This window comes from Camelina sativa, chromosome 16 (genome assembly GCF_030686135.1).
Source record: "Camelina sativa cultivar CO46 ecotype springtype chromosome 16, ASM3068613v1".
NCBI lineage: Eukaryota > Viridiplantae > Streptophyta > Magnoliopsida > Brassicales > Brassicaceae > Camelina > Camelina sativa.
This window is the reverse complement of record NC_141895.1, coordinates 26,204,663-26,219,841: the sequence shown is the minus strand read 5'-3', so window position 1 is coordinate 26,219,841 and position 15,179 is coordinate 26,204,663. Positions and strand designations below refer to the sequence as shown.

Below are 15,179 nucleotides of genomic sequence, written 5' to 3'. Positions count from 1 at the left end.
AAGTGACAAAGTGATATGGTTCCATCTGGCAATGATGAACTTTTCTTGGTTGAGGAAGTCTTCCCAACTTCCCAGTTACTGTTCATTTTTCGGGGGTTCTTGTTCAACAAAAATGGCTAAAACGGAAGCAATGCTTCCTCCTTATGCTCAATTTCTCTAAACTTTGATCTCAATCACTCTCTCTCTCTCACTCTTCATCATCGGCTCCCACGTTTCCTTCCAGCGTTACGGTACGACCTATCTCTTTAAATCTAAGTGAATCTGTTTTTTTTTGTTTGGTTCCAATATTGTAATGCGATTTTGCTATAGAATCAATTCAAATGCAAATTAGTTTTTGGGCTTTTAATCTTTCTCTGTTCAAAAAACCCTAAAAAATAATAATAAAAGTTGTGATTTTTTAATTTCATATTTCGAAATTGCAGCAGTAATAAGATTCTGTCTTTGTCATTAGCAAACATGGCGGAGCCCGAAACGAAGAAGAAGACATCATCAACACCATCATCGATAATGCCAGACTGGTCTCAGCTCCCTGAAGAGCTACTCTACCACATCTCCACCCATCTAGAAGAGGAGGAGAACTGTTTCGATGTAGTTCATGCTCGCTCTGTTTGCAGCTTGTGGCGATCCGCATCCCCCTTTCCTTCTTCCCTTTTACGCCAAAGCTACTATCTTCCCACGTTTCCTCCTTCAGAAAGCAAAGACTTGTGCACCCTCGAGAAGGTCCCTTTGTTCCTCTTTAGACTCCGAGCTCCTGATGCTGATGCTGCTGAGTATTTGTTGAGAGGAATAAGCCGAGATGAGTCAGCGGAGGATCATATGGAGCTTCTTCCATCTCCTCTTCAGTGAAGGATCTGACCCAACCTTGATGAAAATGCTCGACTGTCGGATTCTCTCTCTAGGCCATCAGTACAGAATGATTGGTGAGAAGCTTAATGGCCTAGCTTTTCTTCCGCTAGACAAGGAGGAGGGGAAAAGAGGAGAATTCGTTGTGCTCCGTACATACTCTATGGATTCCCCTTTGCTGGTGTTAACAAGTGAGGAAATGAGGTGGAAGCCGCTGGAGATCGAGAACACTTTGGGTAGTATATGAAGAAGAAGGTTCTATGCAACTTTTCTTCCTGGACAAGTTTTCATTATCGATCCTTATTCGTTGGAGGTGACTCTCTTGTTACCCTCACCTCAGCCAGTACACTCGCTGGTTCCATTTGGCAATGATGAACTTTTCCTGGTTGAACCAGCCTTCCATAATGTTGATGGACGAAATAGTAGACGGTTATCATGTAGAGCGAGTAGGCTAGATGAGAAGACCGGTACATGGGTTGAAGTCAAGGATTTGGGAAACCGTGTATTGTTTATTGGAGGGCTGGGAAATTTCTGTTTCTCTGCTAAGGAGCTTCCTCATGGTTGTGGTCTGAATGGGAACTCGATTTTGTTCACTAATCTGCCAGGCAATGTAACTTCCGCCTTTAAGTATGGAGTACCTACGGAATACGTTGAAGACGATGTCGATTGTTGGAGACCCTCTAGGGAGAATCGTGTGATCGTCCACAACAAATCCTTTCCGATGGTGGCCTTCCAGGCTGTAAATGCGAGTCTACCATAGTTAGCCTAGTGGAGATTTGTTGGGGGTTCTAACTCTTTAAGCAGTCGTTTGGAATTAAGCTCAAGAATTCAGTTATGTTCTTATCAAACTTGTTGCAAGCATAGAGCAGCTTCTATTCTTGCTTTTGACTCTGTTCACAGCCTTTTGATCGTTGTAGATTTCTTTTCTGTAAGTGACTACATTCTGGTTTTAAGTAGTGGTGACAGTGGATCGTAGTCATTGTGTTATACATCTGTATGAAGATTCTTATCAAACTTGTTGCAGGCATACATCTGTAATGGCAGCCAATCAAGCTACAATGTTACTCTGTTATGCTTCTTTATCTTCTTCTTGTGGCTTCTTTTTCAATGTAGTGGTTGGTAATTTTGAAAATATTGTGTGGGTTCCGTGTTCCATGTAAAGTTGAGGTAAAAGTTGGATGTAAAGAATGAATAATCAGAGTGCATCTTGAAACGTCAAAGCTTATCCGAAACCCAAATTCTTAATCGGCATCACTTGGTTTACACACACCGGCCTAACAAAATTCCATCTACTGTGTTTATTTAAATCTAAAATCTCCTCTGCCTAAGACAGAGGCTTTCTCTTCTCTTTTGCGGCCGATCCCTAAACTGCAACAAATCTTCACGAGTAGGTTGCGTCTTCCACAATCCACACAACCAAATTTCACAATCAACATAACCAAATTGCCAGGTTCGACCAGATAGTGTTTTTTCTTTCTCTTTCTCTGTTCCCAACACAATATTCCTAAACCCTAAAAAAATAAGTTTTAATTTTTCTTTCAGGTTTTCGAAATTGTAGACATGGCAGAACCTGCAACGAAGAAGAAGAGGAAGGTATCATCTTTGTTCCTAGACTGGTCTCAGCTCCCGGAAGAGCTACTGCACCTTATCTCCAAGAATCTGAAGGAGAACAACTGTTTCGATGTAGTTCATGCTCGCTCTGTTTGCACCTCGTGGCGATCCGCGTTTCCCTTTCCTTCTTCCCTTTTACGCCCACGTTACTCTTTTCCCACTTTCAAAAGCGAAAGCGAAGACTTGTTCACCCTAGAGAAGGTCCCTTTGTTCCTCTTTAGAGTCAAAACTCCTCCTCCTGCCGCCGCTCATGATGTTGTGTTGCCTTGTGAGTATTTTCTAGGAGCAATAAGCCGAGATGATCATATGGAGCTTCTTCCATCTCCCCTTGAGTGCTCAATGGAAGTGGTTATTCCAGGAGCTGTGCCAACCCTGGTGAACATGCGTGACTGCCAGATCATCCCTCTGGGCCATAAGTACAGACTGATCGATTGGGAAACAAGTCACGTGGCTTTTCTTCCGGTAGACAAGGAGGGAGGAGGAGAAGGAGAATTTGTTGTGCTTCGTAGCTGCTATACCGATTTTATGGTGTTTGCAAGTGTCGAAAAGAGGTGGAAGCGGCTCAAGAGGGATGATCATGGTGAATGCTCAAATATAGTAACTTTTAGAGGCAGATTTTATGCAGCTCATTCGGGAACTGTTTTTGTTATCGATCCTTATTAGCTGAAGGTGACTCTCCTGTTGCCCCCAACTCAGGATCGTGTACACTTTCTGGTTCCATGTGGGGATGATGAACTTTTCCTGGTTGGGACAGTCATCCCAAGTGATGATGGTGTATCAGAGTTTAATAGGCTAACCTGTAGAGTAAGCAGGCTAGATGAGGAGGCTGGCACATGGGTTGAGGTCAGCAATCTAGGAGACCGTGTATTTTTTATTACTGAACACTATGAAAATTTCTCTTGCTTAGTTAAGGAGCTTCCTCATGGTTGTGGTTTGACTGCGAACTCGATTTTGTTCACCTATCTGCCACTAGATGTAGCTTTCCCCTATATATATGGAGTACATACAAGAAACTCATGGAAGAATCTTTTGGTTAAACTCAACACATCCTTTCCGATCATGGCTTTCCCTGCTGAGCACTACTAGGCTGTAAATTCTCGCTTCCGATAACTCGTTATTCTGTTCTTTTCCTCTGATTTTAACGTCTAGATTTTGTGATATCAATGTCAGCCACTGTTATGGATACTGGATCACTAGTATTTAAGGTTTTGATTCTCTGCTATCTGATGTTAGCCATTGTTATGGAGACTTGATTACTGGTATTTATATATTAATATATATTTCGTTCTAAACTATCACATACGATCTTTTCAAGACCAGACAAGCATGTCTATTGTCTAATGATGTGTCTGGCTGTGTTCTTTTTATCACACGGTCTGACAAATATGCTCGATTTCTAGTATATGTGCAATTAGTGGCCTCTGACCTGTCGTGTGCCACCAAGCCACTTTAAGGGTAACTTTGATAAGGCATTCTTGCAAATGTAAGGCAAGCCAACTAAACCGTAAATTCTCGCTTTATACTGCTTTTTTGTTTTTATAAGATCAAATACTATGTTTTTCCTTTTGTTTTAGGTATAGATTTTGTGATATTTGATGTTAGCCATTGTTCTGGTAAATTAAGAATTATTTGTTGTTCTACTAAACTATATATCACCCAAGATATTCTCAACATCAGACTACCATGTCTTTTGTCTCATGAACCATCAAAGCAGTGTTTGATTGTGTTTTTTGGTCATGTTTCTGACTAAAATTCTCCAAAATCATTTGATCTGTAGCAGATGTGCAATGCCCTACTTTGTTTGTAAGCAGCTATGTTTTTATCAATCTTGTTGCAGGCATAGCAGCAATGTCGTCCACTATGTCATACCCTCATACAGCTTCTATTCTTGCTTTTATTCTGTTCAAAGCTTTTTATTGCTGAGTGACTATGGCTTACTATATTTTGGTTTAAAGTAGTGATATACTGATATTTGTGCAGCGTAGTCCATGGGTAAAAATCAGTATGCATCTTCATGTTTAAACTGGTTGGAAAGCGGCAAACAGTAACACTTCGTCTTTAGTTCGAGTCCTAGGGATACTGAAGATCTTGATAATCATGAGTTCTGTAATAATGTAGCAAATTTGAGCTTTTTTTCTGTGACTCAAGCTTTCAAGAAAGCAAGTGATAATCAGGACAACATGCATAAAGTTTAACTCTAACTCCATAAACAAAACAGGTTGTTGTAGGAACATGATAAGTGAAACTAACAAATAATTTGGGGTTTATGGGTGGGTTGTTTCTGATGCATTGAATCTTTAGAAAATCAAGAAAGAGAACCAGAATCTTCAGCAGATCTTGCTGGTTCTTTTACTTCAGTTCACTCCTGATGTTGAAGGTAAATCTAAGTTTTGAGTTAGTTCTTTGAACTCTATTTAATCATCATGATCTTGTTGCACTTTCTATACTCAGAGGAGTGTGGAACACGGCTTAATGGAACTGTTGGTTGTATAACTTCAAAATTTTGGGATATTTATTCTCTGAACAATGAGAAATTTTCTCGTTTTATTGTTAGTATTTTATATGTCTATGACTTTTTCTACTTTGTCTTACAACATTAGATCTTAAAAATCCTAAAATTAGAAAATGTATCTTTAACAACTCTCTAAGCAACCAAATACATCGAAACTAAGATAAAAAAAGCTTTTCCTTTCTTTAGTAGCTTAACTTGCGTGATTTGGTTTACCTGTTCTTCCGTAGACTTAATTAGAGACTTTTAAAGTTATATATAAAAACATAGTTGTTGTCTTGTTGATAAGTAAGACAAAGCCATGAACGATGACAAGATACTCAGGAATGGTGTATTGTCTGTTCTTCAGGAAACGAATGATTCTCCCCCACGGAAAATTAAAAGCTGCTTTGATCGATGATCATCGACGTCAAAACAAATTTGCTTTTCAAGCCACTTTCCTCGGGTGAGAGAGAGTTCTGACTGATGGACAGTGGGAAAAGCTTGAAAAGTGGCATGGAGCCATATTTGGATACCGGAGTCCGGTGATTGGATCTCGTATACATTTCTTAGTGCACAATAACTGTGTAGTGTGTACCCCTCTCGATACTAGTAAGGTAACAAAAACAATACCTACCTTATAAAAATTATTTGATCTAATATAACTTAGAATTCTGAACCGGCTTCATTTTAACATGAACCGGGACAACCCCTTCGGTTCTTTCCCGATTGAACTACAAACCAAATTCTATCTACTTCTCAATTATTATCCGAAGTCTCTATCTACACCACAAGCCTTTCGAGTTTCTTTTCTTACGGGTACTGTCCACACAAAGCCAAACTTCACAACCGACATCACCAAATTGCTTCTCAATTTTTCAAAGCTTGACCAGAATTACTCCCTCTTCTTTGAGAGACCTTCGGCTCCAACTCTTCATCCCAGTTAAGTTACGGTACGACCTATCTCTTCTAACCTCTGCAATTTTGCTGAAAAGAGTGTATAATCATAACATCAGTTGTGATATTTATTTTAGATTCCGACTTCTTCATCAGCAAGCATGGCAGAACGGGAAACCAAGAAGAAGACATCATCAACATCGTCGATAATACCAGACTGATCTCAACTATCTGAAGAGCTATTGCCTCTTATCTCGACGCAGCTAGAGGAGAACTGTTTCGATGTAGTTCATGCTCTAATGGTAAGATTTACAATTATTTTTAATATAAATTTTAAACAATATAAAGTTTAGATTCTCTTTAAAAGTTTAAAAACTTGTCATACTCCAATGGTATGGTAAAACCCCAATAATAAATTTAGGATTTTTTAAAATTAATAAAAATTATTTTGAAAATTATAAATATTTTAAAGAAAAATTATTTGTTTAAATTTCAAAATATTTTATATTTTATAGAACTTAAAAACTATTGCATTCCACAAAAATATAAACAACATGACATAAAAACATCTAAAAAAATAGATAAACAAATCATAAATGGAAAAAAACTATTAGTTATAATTCTGAGTTGTGTCAAGTTTTTGTCATATATTCTCAACCAAATTAGCTTTCAATTGTTGATGTATTATTCGATCACGGACTCGATTTCGAATGTGCATCATATTATCAAGATTTAAAGGCATATCTTTATAATACTTGAAATCCATTTGTGAAGTTCTATTTGATTTTGTTTGTTCATATTTTGATACATAAAACTAGGTGTATCTATCTTGTTCGTCTTCTACTATACTATTGTAAAGTATGATACATGCTCTTATAATCTTTCCTATTTTTACCTTATCTCAAATAAGAACTGGATTTTCTACAATAACAAATCTAGCTTCCAAGAATTCAAAATCACGCTCAACATCTTTGCGAATAACTTTTTATATATAGCAAATAAGAATATTTCCAGACCTTGTGGAATTGAAATCGATTAGGTAAAAATTGCTTATTTCGAATAAATATCATATCTGAGATAGTATATCAAATAATACCCGTGTTGACAATGTAATTCACTTTTGGAGCTCGACTTTGTAATATATCATCAAAAACTGGTGAGTGATCAAAAATATTGATATCGTTTAATGTACCTGGAGTTCCAAAAAAAATGTGTCATATCTAGAAATCTTGTGAAACTACAACCTCTAAAATGATTGTTGGTTTTTCATATCTATGTGTATATTGTTCTTTCCAAGCGATGGGGCAATTCTTCCACTTCCAATGCATACACTCGATGCTTCCTATCATCCCAGGAAATCCGCGTATCTCTATAATATCGAGTAGTCGTTGAAGATCTTCTGGTATGAGTCTTCTTAGGTACTCATCTCTGAATATATATATGTTTCCTTCAACAAAAATTTTCAAGCATGAAATCATAATTTGGTGAAAGCACTATGATTACATGTTTGAAACATTTTGTTGAAGGAATTACATATTTGTTCGGAGATGAGTACCTAAGAAGACCTACACGAGATGATCTTCAACGACTACTCAATATTGGAGAGATACACAGATTTCTCGTGATGATAGGAAACATCGATTGTATGCATTAGGAGTGGAATAATTGCTCCACCGCTTGGAAAAGACAATATACAAATGGATCTGGAAAACCAATAATCATTTTAAAAGTTGTAGCTTCACAAGATCTCTACATATGACACTTTTTTTGGACCTCTAGGTACCTTAAATGAAATCAATATTTTTGATCACTCACCAGCTTTTGATGATATATTACAAAGTCGAGCTCCAAAAGTGAATTACATTGTCAACACGGGTATTATTTGATATACTATCTCACATATGATATTTATTCGAAGTGAGCAACTTTTATCCATATCGATTTCAATTCCACAAGGTCTTAGGGCATCCTTATTTGCTACACATTAAGAAGCTGTCCGTAAAGATGTTGAACGTGTTTTTGGAGTCTGGTAAGCTTGATTTGCTATTGTAGAAAACAAAGCTCTCAATTTGGGATAAGATAAAAAATTGAACAAATTATGAGCGCATGTATCATATTTTACAATATGATAGTAGAAGACGAACGAGATGGGTATACTCAGTATGATGTATCAAAATTCCCACAAACGAAATCAAACAAAATTTCACTAGTGGATTTCACGTATTCTACAGATATACTTTCAAATCTGAGTAATATGATGCGCATTCGAAATGAAGTTGGTGATCGAACAATACATCAACAATTGGATACTGATTTGGTTGAGTATATATGACACAAATTCGACACAAATCAAGATTACAACTAATCGTTTTTCGGTTTATGATTTATAAATCTATTTTTAATATGTTTATGTCATATTGTTTAAACTTTTTTACGAAATGGAATATTTTTTAAGTTTAATAAAATAGTTTTAAACTTAAAGAAAACTAATTTATTTGAAATATTATAATCAAAAATAATATTTTTTAAATTTCCAAATTTACAAATATGGTTCTACCATTAGAGGAATATAAATTTAAGAACTTTAAAAGAGATTTTTAACTTTAAAATTTTCAAAGTTTATATAAAAAAAATAGTTGTAAAAACCCCCCCTTACTCGACCCCATACCACATTTTCACCATTGCTCCTTGTCAAATATCGAAGCAATTATTATATGTCGTAATCAAATTTCGTTGTGGTGATAATCCCCTCAAAACGTCGTCATCACGAATTATATCCGAAACCCAAAGTATCAACCGGCATCGCTTGATTTTAATAACCGGACCAATCCCTTCGGTTCTTCCCCAAGTCAACCCCTTTACTTCTTAATTCAACACCCGAAGCCTCTACGGTAAACAGAAGCTTGCTGGTTTCGCCTCATTTACCCCAGCAGAGAGCGTCTGCGTCTTCCACCATAGTCCACACAGTCAGCCAAACTTCACAATCGACAGTACCAAATTGCTTCTCTTTATTTGGTTGTTGTTGTTCAACAAAGGCAGAAGCGATTCCATATCCGTATGCTCAATTTCTCATAGCTTTAATCAGAATCGCTCCCTCTTCTCTTCATTCAGAGACCTTCCGGCTCCAACTCTTTCATCCCCGTTACGACGGTACGACCTATCTCTTCTAATATCTGCGATTTTGCTGTAGAGAGTGTATAAATCATAACATCAGCTGTTCCGTAGATGAAAACCCTTTAAAAATATATAAAAAAAGTTGTAATTTTTATTTCTCATTTCAGTCTTCATCAGCAAACCCTAAAGTAGTAAGCTTTTTGTCAGCAAATATGGCAGAACCTGCAACGAAGAAGACGAAGAAGATATCACCTTTGTTCCCAGACTGGTCTCAGCTCCCGGAAGAGCTACTACACCTTATCTCCAAGAATCTGAAGGAGAACAACTGTTTCGATGTAGTTCATGCTCGCTCTGTTCGCACCTCGTGGCGATCCGCGTTTCCCTTTCCTTCTTCCCTATTATGGCCGAGTTACTCTCTTCCCTCATTTGGCAAGTTCCCTTTAGAAAGCAAAGACTTGTGCACCTTCCAGAAGATTCCTTTGTTCCTCTTTTAGAGTCAAAACTCTTCTTGATAGTGATGCTGCTGAGTATTTTCTAGGGGGGGGATAGGCCGAGATGAGTCAGAGGAGGATCATATGGAGCTTCTTCCATCTCCCCTTCAGTGCTCAGTGAAAGTCAAGATTCCAGGATCTGATCCTACCTTGTTGAACATGCTCGACTGCCAGATCCTTTCTCTGGGCCATCAGTACAGAATGATCGGTTGGAATCTACGTGGTATGGCGATTCTTCCGCTAAACAAGGAGGAAAGAAGAGGACAGTTTGTTGTCCTTGTTAACTGCCCTAGGTGTTAACAAGTGTCGAAATGAAGTGGAAGCGGCTTGAAGGCGTTCGAACTTCTTATTGCACGGGTTTAATTACTTTTAAAGGCAGGTTTTATGCAAACTTTCTTTCGAGACAAATTGTCGTTATTGATCCTTATTCGCTAGAGGTGACTCTTCTGTTGCCCTCGCCTCAGGAGCTAGCATCCTATCTGGTTCCATCTGGCAATGATGAACTTTTCCTGGTTGAGGTAACGTTCCCACCTTTTGGTGTTTCGGATATCAGTCGATTTACACGTAGAGTGAGTAGGCTAGATGAGGAGGCTGGTACATGGGCTGAGGTCAGCGATTTGGGAGACCGTGTATTCTTTATTGGACAACTGGGAAATGTCTCTATCTCAGCTAAGGAGCTTCCCTATGGTTGTGGTTTAACCGGGAACTCGATTTTGTTCACCCATATGCCAAGCAATGTAACTTTCGCCTTTAAATATGGACTACATACAGGAAACGCGGAAGACGATCTCAATTGTTGGAGATCCTCAAGGGAGAATCCTGTGGTGAAACTCAACACTTGCTTTCCGGTCATGACTCTCCGGGTTGAGCGCTATGCCAGAAAATATACATACTCGATCTGTAGCAGATGTGCTCTGGCCTCTGACCTTAATGGTCTAGTGTAGTTAGCCTTTAGCTTAGGGAAATTCGTTGGGATTTCTTAATTTGTTTGGAAGAACTATAATTCAGTTATGCTCTTGTTATCAAATTTGTTGCAAGCAAAGAAACAATGTCATCCTTGTCCACTGTGCCATACCCTCACATTAACAGCTTCTATTCTTGCTTTTGACTCTGTTCAGAGCCTTTTGATCGTTGTAGATTGCTTATGGTTAGTGACTATGGGTATTACATTCTGGTTTAAAGTAGAGACCTGCGTTGTTGCGTAGTCTATGTGTAAAATTTTGTAGACATCTTCATCTTTAACACTTCTGCTTTAGTTTGTGGGAAAAATTTTCTCACTTAAATTAGACACTAGTCAGTCAGAGCAGTGGTTACCTAAAATTAATGTTACCAAGCTCCGTGTTCTTTCATTGATGTGGAGTTTGAACCAATCTATCACACAAATTGAAAGAACAGTAACACATTGTCGCCGAAACGAAGAAGACATCAACATCTGTTGCAGAAGCATTTAATTGGACACCCTCGAGAAGGTCCCTTTGTTCCTGCTCTTCATGCTGATACTGTTGAGTCGTTGCCATATTTTCTGGGAGGAATGGGTAAAGAGAAGTCAAATGATCATATGGAGCTTCCATCTCCCCTTCTGTTCAGTGAAAGTGAAGATCCTAGGATCTGATCCAACCTTGATGAACATGCTGGACTACCAAATCATCATCCCTCTGAGCCATCAGTACAGAATGATTGGTTGCATCACTACAGATGTTTCTGGTTATTTTACTTTAGTTCACTGCTAATTTTGAGATCTTCAAACTTTATTTCATCATCATGATCTTGTTGCATTTTACATATTGCAGAGTGAAACACAGCTTGATGGAACTGTTCGTTGTGACTACCCATTTTGGTAATACACCTTGTGCTGCTTCAAGTGTTTAGGTTCTCTACCAACCTATTGCATGTCTTATAGACCCATTTTTGTGGCACCAGAGCAGGCAGCAGCTAACGAGGCTATATAAGAGAATTGGACAAAGGTGTTGAACTCTTTTCGGACAATTTGACACTGTCCGCAACTGAAACATCAAGCCACAATGCAGAAACTCTTTTCTTGGTCACATGGATGGAACTGGCGCTTGATGACAGACGATATGGACCAAATATTATGTAGATAACAAAGAGGAAAAGTGGAAAACTTTATTGCTATTAACCGGTTAGTTCCCGAAGACTCTCTCTGCCTATTAACTTTCTCAATAAAGCAATGTAAAAATTTGCCTTGAAATAGTCTTTTATTTTCTCAACGGTTAGGTAAAAGCTTTTCCAACTTTTTTACATATTATGCCGATATATAGCTATTGAATGAGAGAATATAGCTTTTAAGAATGGAACTGAGAGGGTAGAGACTAATATTTCGAAAGTGATGAAAGGAATAGATTCTTTAAAGATCTGAACTTATCTACTGTGCTAGCTCCCATACTGTTACGCCACAAACTTTCCCGGAAAGTGTAAAAGAGAAAAGAAAGATCCTTCCAAAAATGAAAGCTAAATTGTTGAAGACATCTTTAACTGCCCCCAAAAGACAGCAGCAGTTGCAACAACTCACATGTCCTAATTAAGGTAACGAATCCTCAAAAAAAAACTTAAAGAAACTGAGATTGAGATTAGGTCTTTATTAAGAGAATTAAATAAACCAAACTGAAACTAAGACTTTTCAATTGACTGAAGATTTGGCTATCGTTGATCGGTTTAAGAGCCATAAAATCGTATAAAATCAATATCATTTCTTAGGAACAAGGTCACAATAAGCAACACTTTCTTTGTATAGAACAAAACTAAGATCAGTCTCTATTGCTATAGTTGTCTTTGTCTACTGCTATTTTTTCTCTGTAGTTTTCTAAGGACTCTAAACACAATTAAAACAAGCAAACGTGAAAAAAGCAGAGCAGAGTATTGTGAATCAGATGATAGGAGGAGGCGGAGTCTCCCAGACATCAAACACATTCTCTTCACTATGCAATGCGAAAAGACGATCGCCACCAATGGAGAAATCACAGATTGAGCCACCATAGCTTCTTCTTAGCCTAGAAGTTAAGACCCAGTCTGGTCCACAAAACACAGATATAGAATCATTCATCGAAGAGAAAAGCTGACCTTCATGCAAAGCCAGTTTCGGGTAACAAGGCTCGTCAGGCATCTTACTCTTCATCAGTTTACTTCTCGAACTCCACCTCACACTTCCTCCATACATCCTCAGATCAATAAACCCCAAATCCTCAAACTCATTCACCACGCAAATCGAATTGCTATCTTCCATAGCTATTGCATCTCTCACTCTCTTCTCGTCTGTCGCCATTGGAGACCCGATATCAGACCAAGACCAAACCATGTTCTTGTCTCGAAAATCCAACAAGCTAATGTAACAGTTGTCTTTTCTTGGAAACAATGTAGCCACAAGAAGACAATTCTTACCATTCAACCATTGAAGCTTGTCAGCATCACCAAGTGACCAACCGGGACTCTCGTAGAAGAAATCAGTTTGTTTTCCGGTTATCTGATCCCAAACTCCGATCCCGTACTCATTACTCCGACCTTTACAGCTCGCGAAGATCTCATAATCCGGCGAAAAACTCAAAGCTCCAGCTGTATAACTCTTCACCTGATTCTCATGAGAGACCTGAAACTTATACCGAAGATCACCGGATGATGAACTGAACAGTCCCATGCCTCCATCTCCTCTCCCTAATCTCTCACAAGCAGAGAGTACAATGTTATCTGAATCAATCCAGCCAACATCATTGACTCTCTGGTAATCTAGGTTTATCGGAGAGTGCTCTTCCAACATCCAATCATACACATGAACAACACTCCCGTGCGCGACGCAACAACCACCATCAGGACCCGCCCTGATGGCGGTTCCGTCTCCGGGAGATGTTCCTTTAACAGAATCGGAGAGACGGAGTCTGTTACCATCGAACGGACCCCATCTGGCGGTCCGTACGTGGTCAAGTAAACCATAGAAAGAAGCTTCTCTATGAAGGAGACGCTCTGGTATGTTGGCGGGAACGTTAAGGTCTCCGGTACGGAGGAGATCAAGAAGAACGGCGAAGCAATCTGAGTTTCTGTCGACGAAAATAACAGAATCTTGCGGTGAGAGGTTCCATCCGTCGTCGAACAATGCTCCGAAGAAAGAATTGCGACCTGCGTTTGCTAACGTCGTCGCCGTCGTTTCGAAAAGTCTTCCACCTACGTTGAATTTGATCCTGTCTTTTGAGATACCCATCAAAAACAGAGGATGATGAGAAAAAAATTCTAGGAAAGTCTCTGTTTTTTTCCGGAAAATTACAAAATAAAAAGAATCAAGAAAATGATTAGTTTTTAAGAATCTTATATGTTCATAACAAGACAAGAAGCTATGAAAGATTCTTCAGAGATACTCAAGAACGAAGAAGAAAACGAAAGCTTCGATCTTTTTGAATGGAAATTTGAAAAATTTGAACTCTAGGCACACGAGAAAGAAGCTGTTTCTGATTAATGTGAAATCAAAATTTATGAGATGGACCTGAAAGAAAAAAATTTGAACTTTTTTCAGAAATTGAAATGACTCTCTCTCTCTCTCTCTCTCTCTCTCTCTCTCTCTGCTTCTTTTTTTTCATTCTGTTTACACACAACAGTTGTTCAACATTTATACATTATAAAGACAAAACAAAAGAACATGTCTGAACCGTTGGATGTTAGTGTTCTTAAGGTTTTGGTTTTTGTTTTGATCCAACGGTTGATATTTTAGTGTAGTAGATTGCTAAATCGGGAGAACATTCTCAGATAAGCACACCTCATCTAATTGGTATATTTATATTCTTTTTTTTTTTTTTTTTTTTTTTTTGTCACAATGGTATATCTATAGTTATTAACCATTAATTTGTTTACTTTATTTTCTACACACGTCAAGTTGAATTTGGGGAGATAACAACAATTAAATATCAATACTGTAGTTTGTATTTTTTTTTTTTTGGGTAATATCTTCTCAAGTGTGATGTCCTTGTCTATTTATTATTGACTTTCGAAGAACAGAACTCTGATATAAAAGATAAGAAGATATTTTATATACATTTTAACAATTTGTTCGAGTTAGTGGAACAATTCACAATCAAATGAACTATATAATAATAATTAATAAACAATCATTTTGTGACTTATTGTATGTTTAGCACCTAATTACACAAGAAATTAGGAATATAGAGCTATAATAAGAAATTTAAGAATTCGACGATAATATGAACTGTTAAGAGTGAGTTGATGTTATCATAATTCGATGTCTTAATTGCAATAAGAAACGAAATCAAACTTTCTCAAATATTCCATCGATGTATAAACAATTGTTCGTCTTAGTGGAATGATTCAACATGATTTAATAATAACCAATCATTTGTGACTTGTTAAGTACTGATTATTTGCCTTGTCATTATCAAAGTATAATTAAAAAAATATGTTAAAATTCTAAATTTATAATAGGAAAACTTACAAGAAATGAAATCTTATTTAATCATTGTTTGTTTGTACGTCTACGTTAATTTATATAATTAGAAAAAAATGAGAGGATTAGTTTATTTTTATACTATCTTATAAAAAGAGAGTAAGAAATTTGTTTTCGTGAGAACGAATAAATGAAAAGATAATGTGCGCAGTTTTATGTTTTTCGATATAAGAGAGAACCAAAGTGATTTATTACAGACCATAAAAAGGCTAAAGAACTGGCGACATTAATATCCACAAGACAAAGTATTGGTTCAATTCGAAACATATTTTTATTC

The 15,179-nt window shown here is 37.5% G+C and overlaps 1 protein-coding gene, 1 long non-coding RNA gene and 3 pseudogenes across 4 annotated transcripts; 4 read left to right on the top strand and 1 right to left on the bottom strand.

Annotated features, from left to right (window-relative positions):
- The first annotated feature begins 449 nt into the window (after positions 1–449).
- Positions 450–1,975, top strand: LOC104752061 (F-box/kelch-repeat protein At1g64840 pseudogene; annotated as a pseudogene). Its single transcript, XR_015584448.1, has one exon. The product of XR_015584448.1 is annotated as an F-box/kelch-repeat protein At1g64840 pseudogene (transcript).
- Positions 1,976–2,403: 428 nt separating this feature from the next.
- LOC104753957 (F-box/kelch-repeat protein At2g24250 pseudogene) lies at positions 2,404–3,540 on the top strand (annotated as a pseudogene).
- A 2,170-nt stretch (positions 3,541–5,710) lies between these two features.
- On the top strand, positions 5,711–6,180 carry LOC104752058 (uncharacterized). Its single transcript, XR_015584447.1, has 2 exons — positions 5,711–5,895; positions 5,977–6,180. It is a non-coding gene; the product is annotated as an uncharacterized LOC104752058 (long non-coding RNA).
- Positions 6,181–8,849: 2,669 nt separating this feature from the next.
- On the top strand, positions 8,850–11,685 carry LOC109129716 (F-box/kelch-repeat protein At1g64840 pseudogene; annotated as a pseudogene). The gene is made up of 3 exons (XR_015584446.1): positions 8,850–8,989; positions 9,121–11,281; positions 11,365–11,685. The product of XR_015584446.1 is annotated as an F-box/kelch-repeat protein At1g64840 pseudogene (transcript).
- Positions 11,686–12,132: 447 nt separating this feature from the next.
- On the bottom strand, positions 12,133–14,192 carry LOC104702942 (BTB/POZ domain-containing protein At2g24240). The gene has a single exon (XM_010418870.3). The coding sequence runs from the start codon at positions 13,649–13,651 to the stop codon at positions 12,329–12,331; it is 1,323 nt and encodes a 440-aa protein (XP_010417172.2). The 5' UTR covers positions 13,652–14,192; the 3' UTR covers positions 12,133–12,328.
- Positions 14,193–15,179: the final 987 nt, after the last annotated feature.

Bases quoted from the DNA above. Each gene is read 5' to 3' on its own strand.
- LOC104702942 (XM_010418870.3), bottom strand. From the start codon at position 13,651: ATGGGTATCTCAAAAGACAGGATCAAATTCAACGTAGGTGGAAGACTT.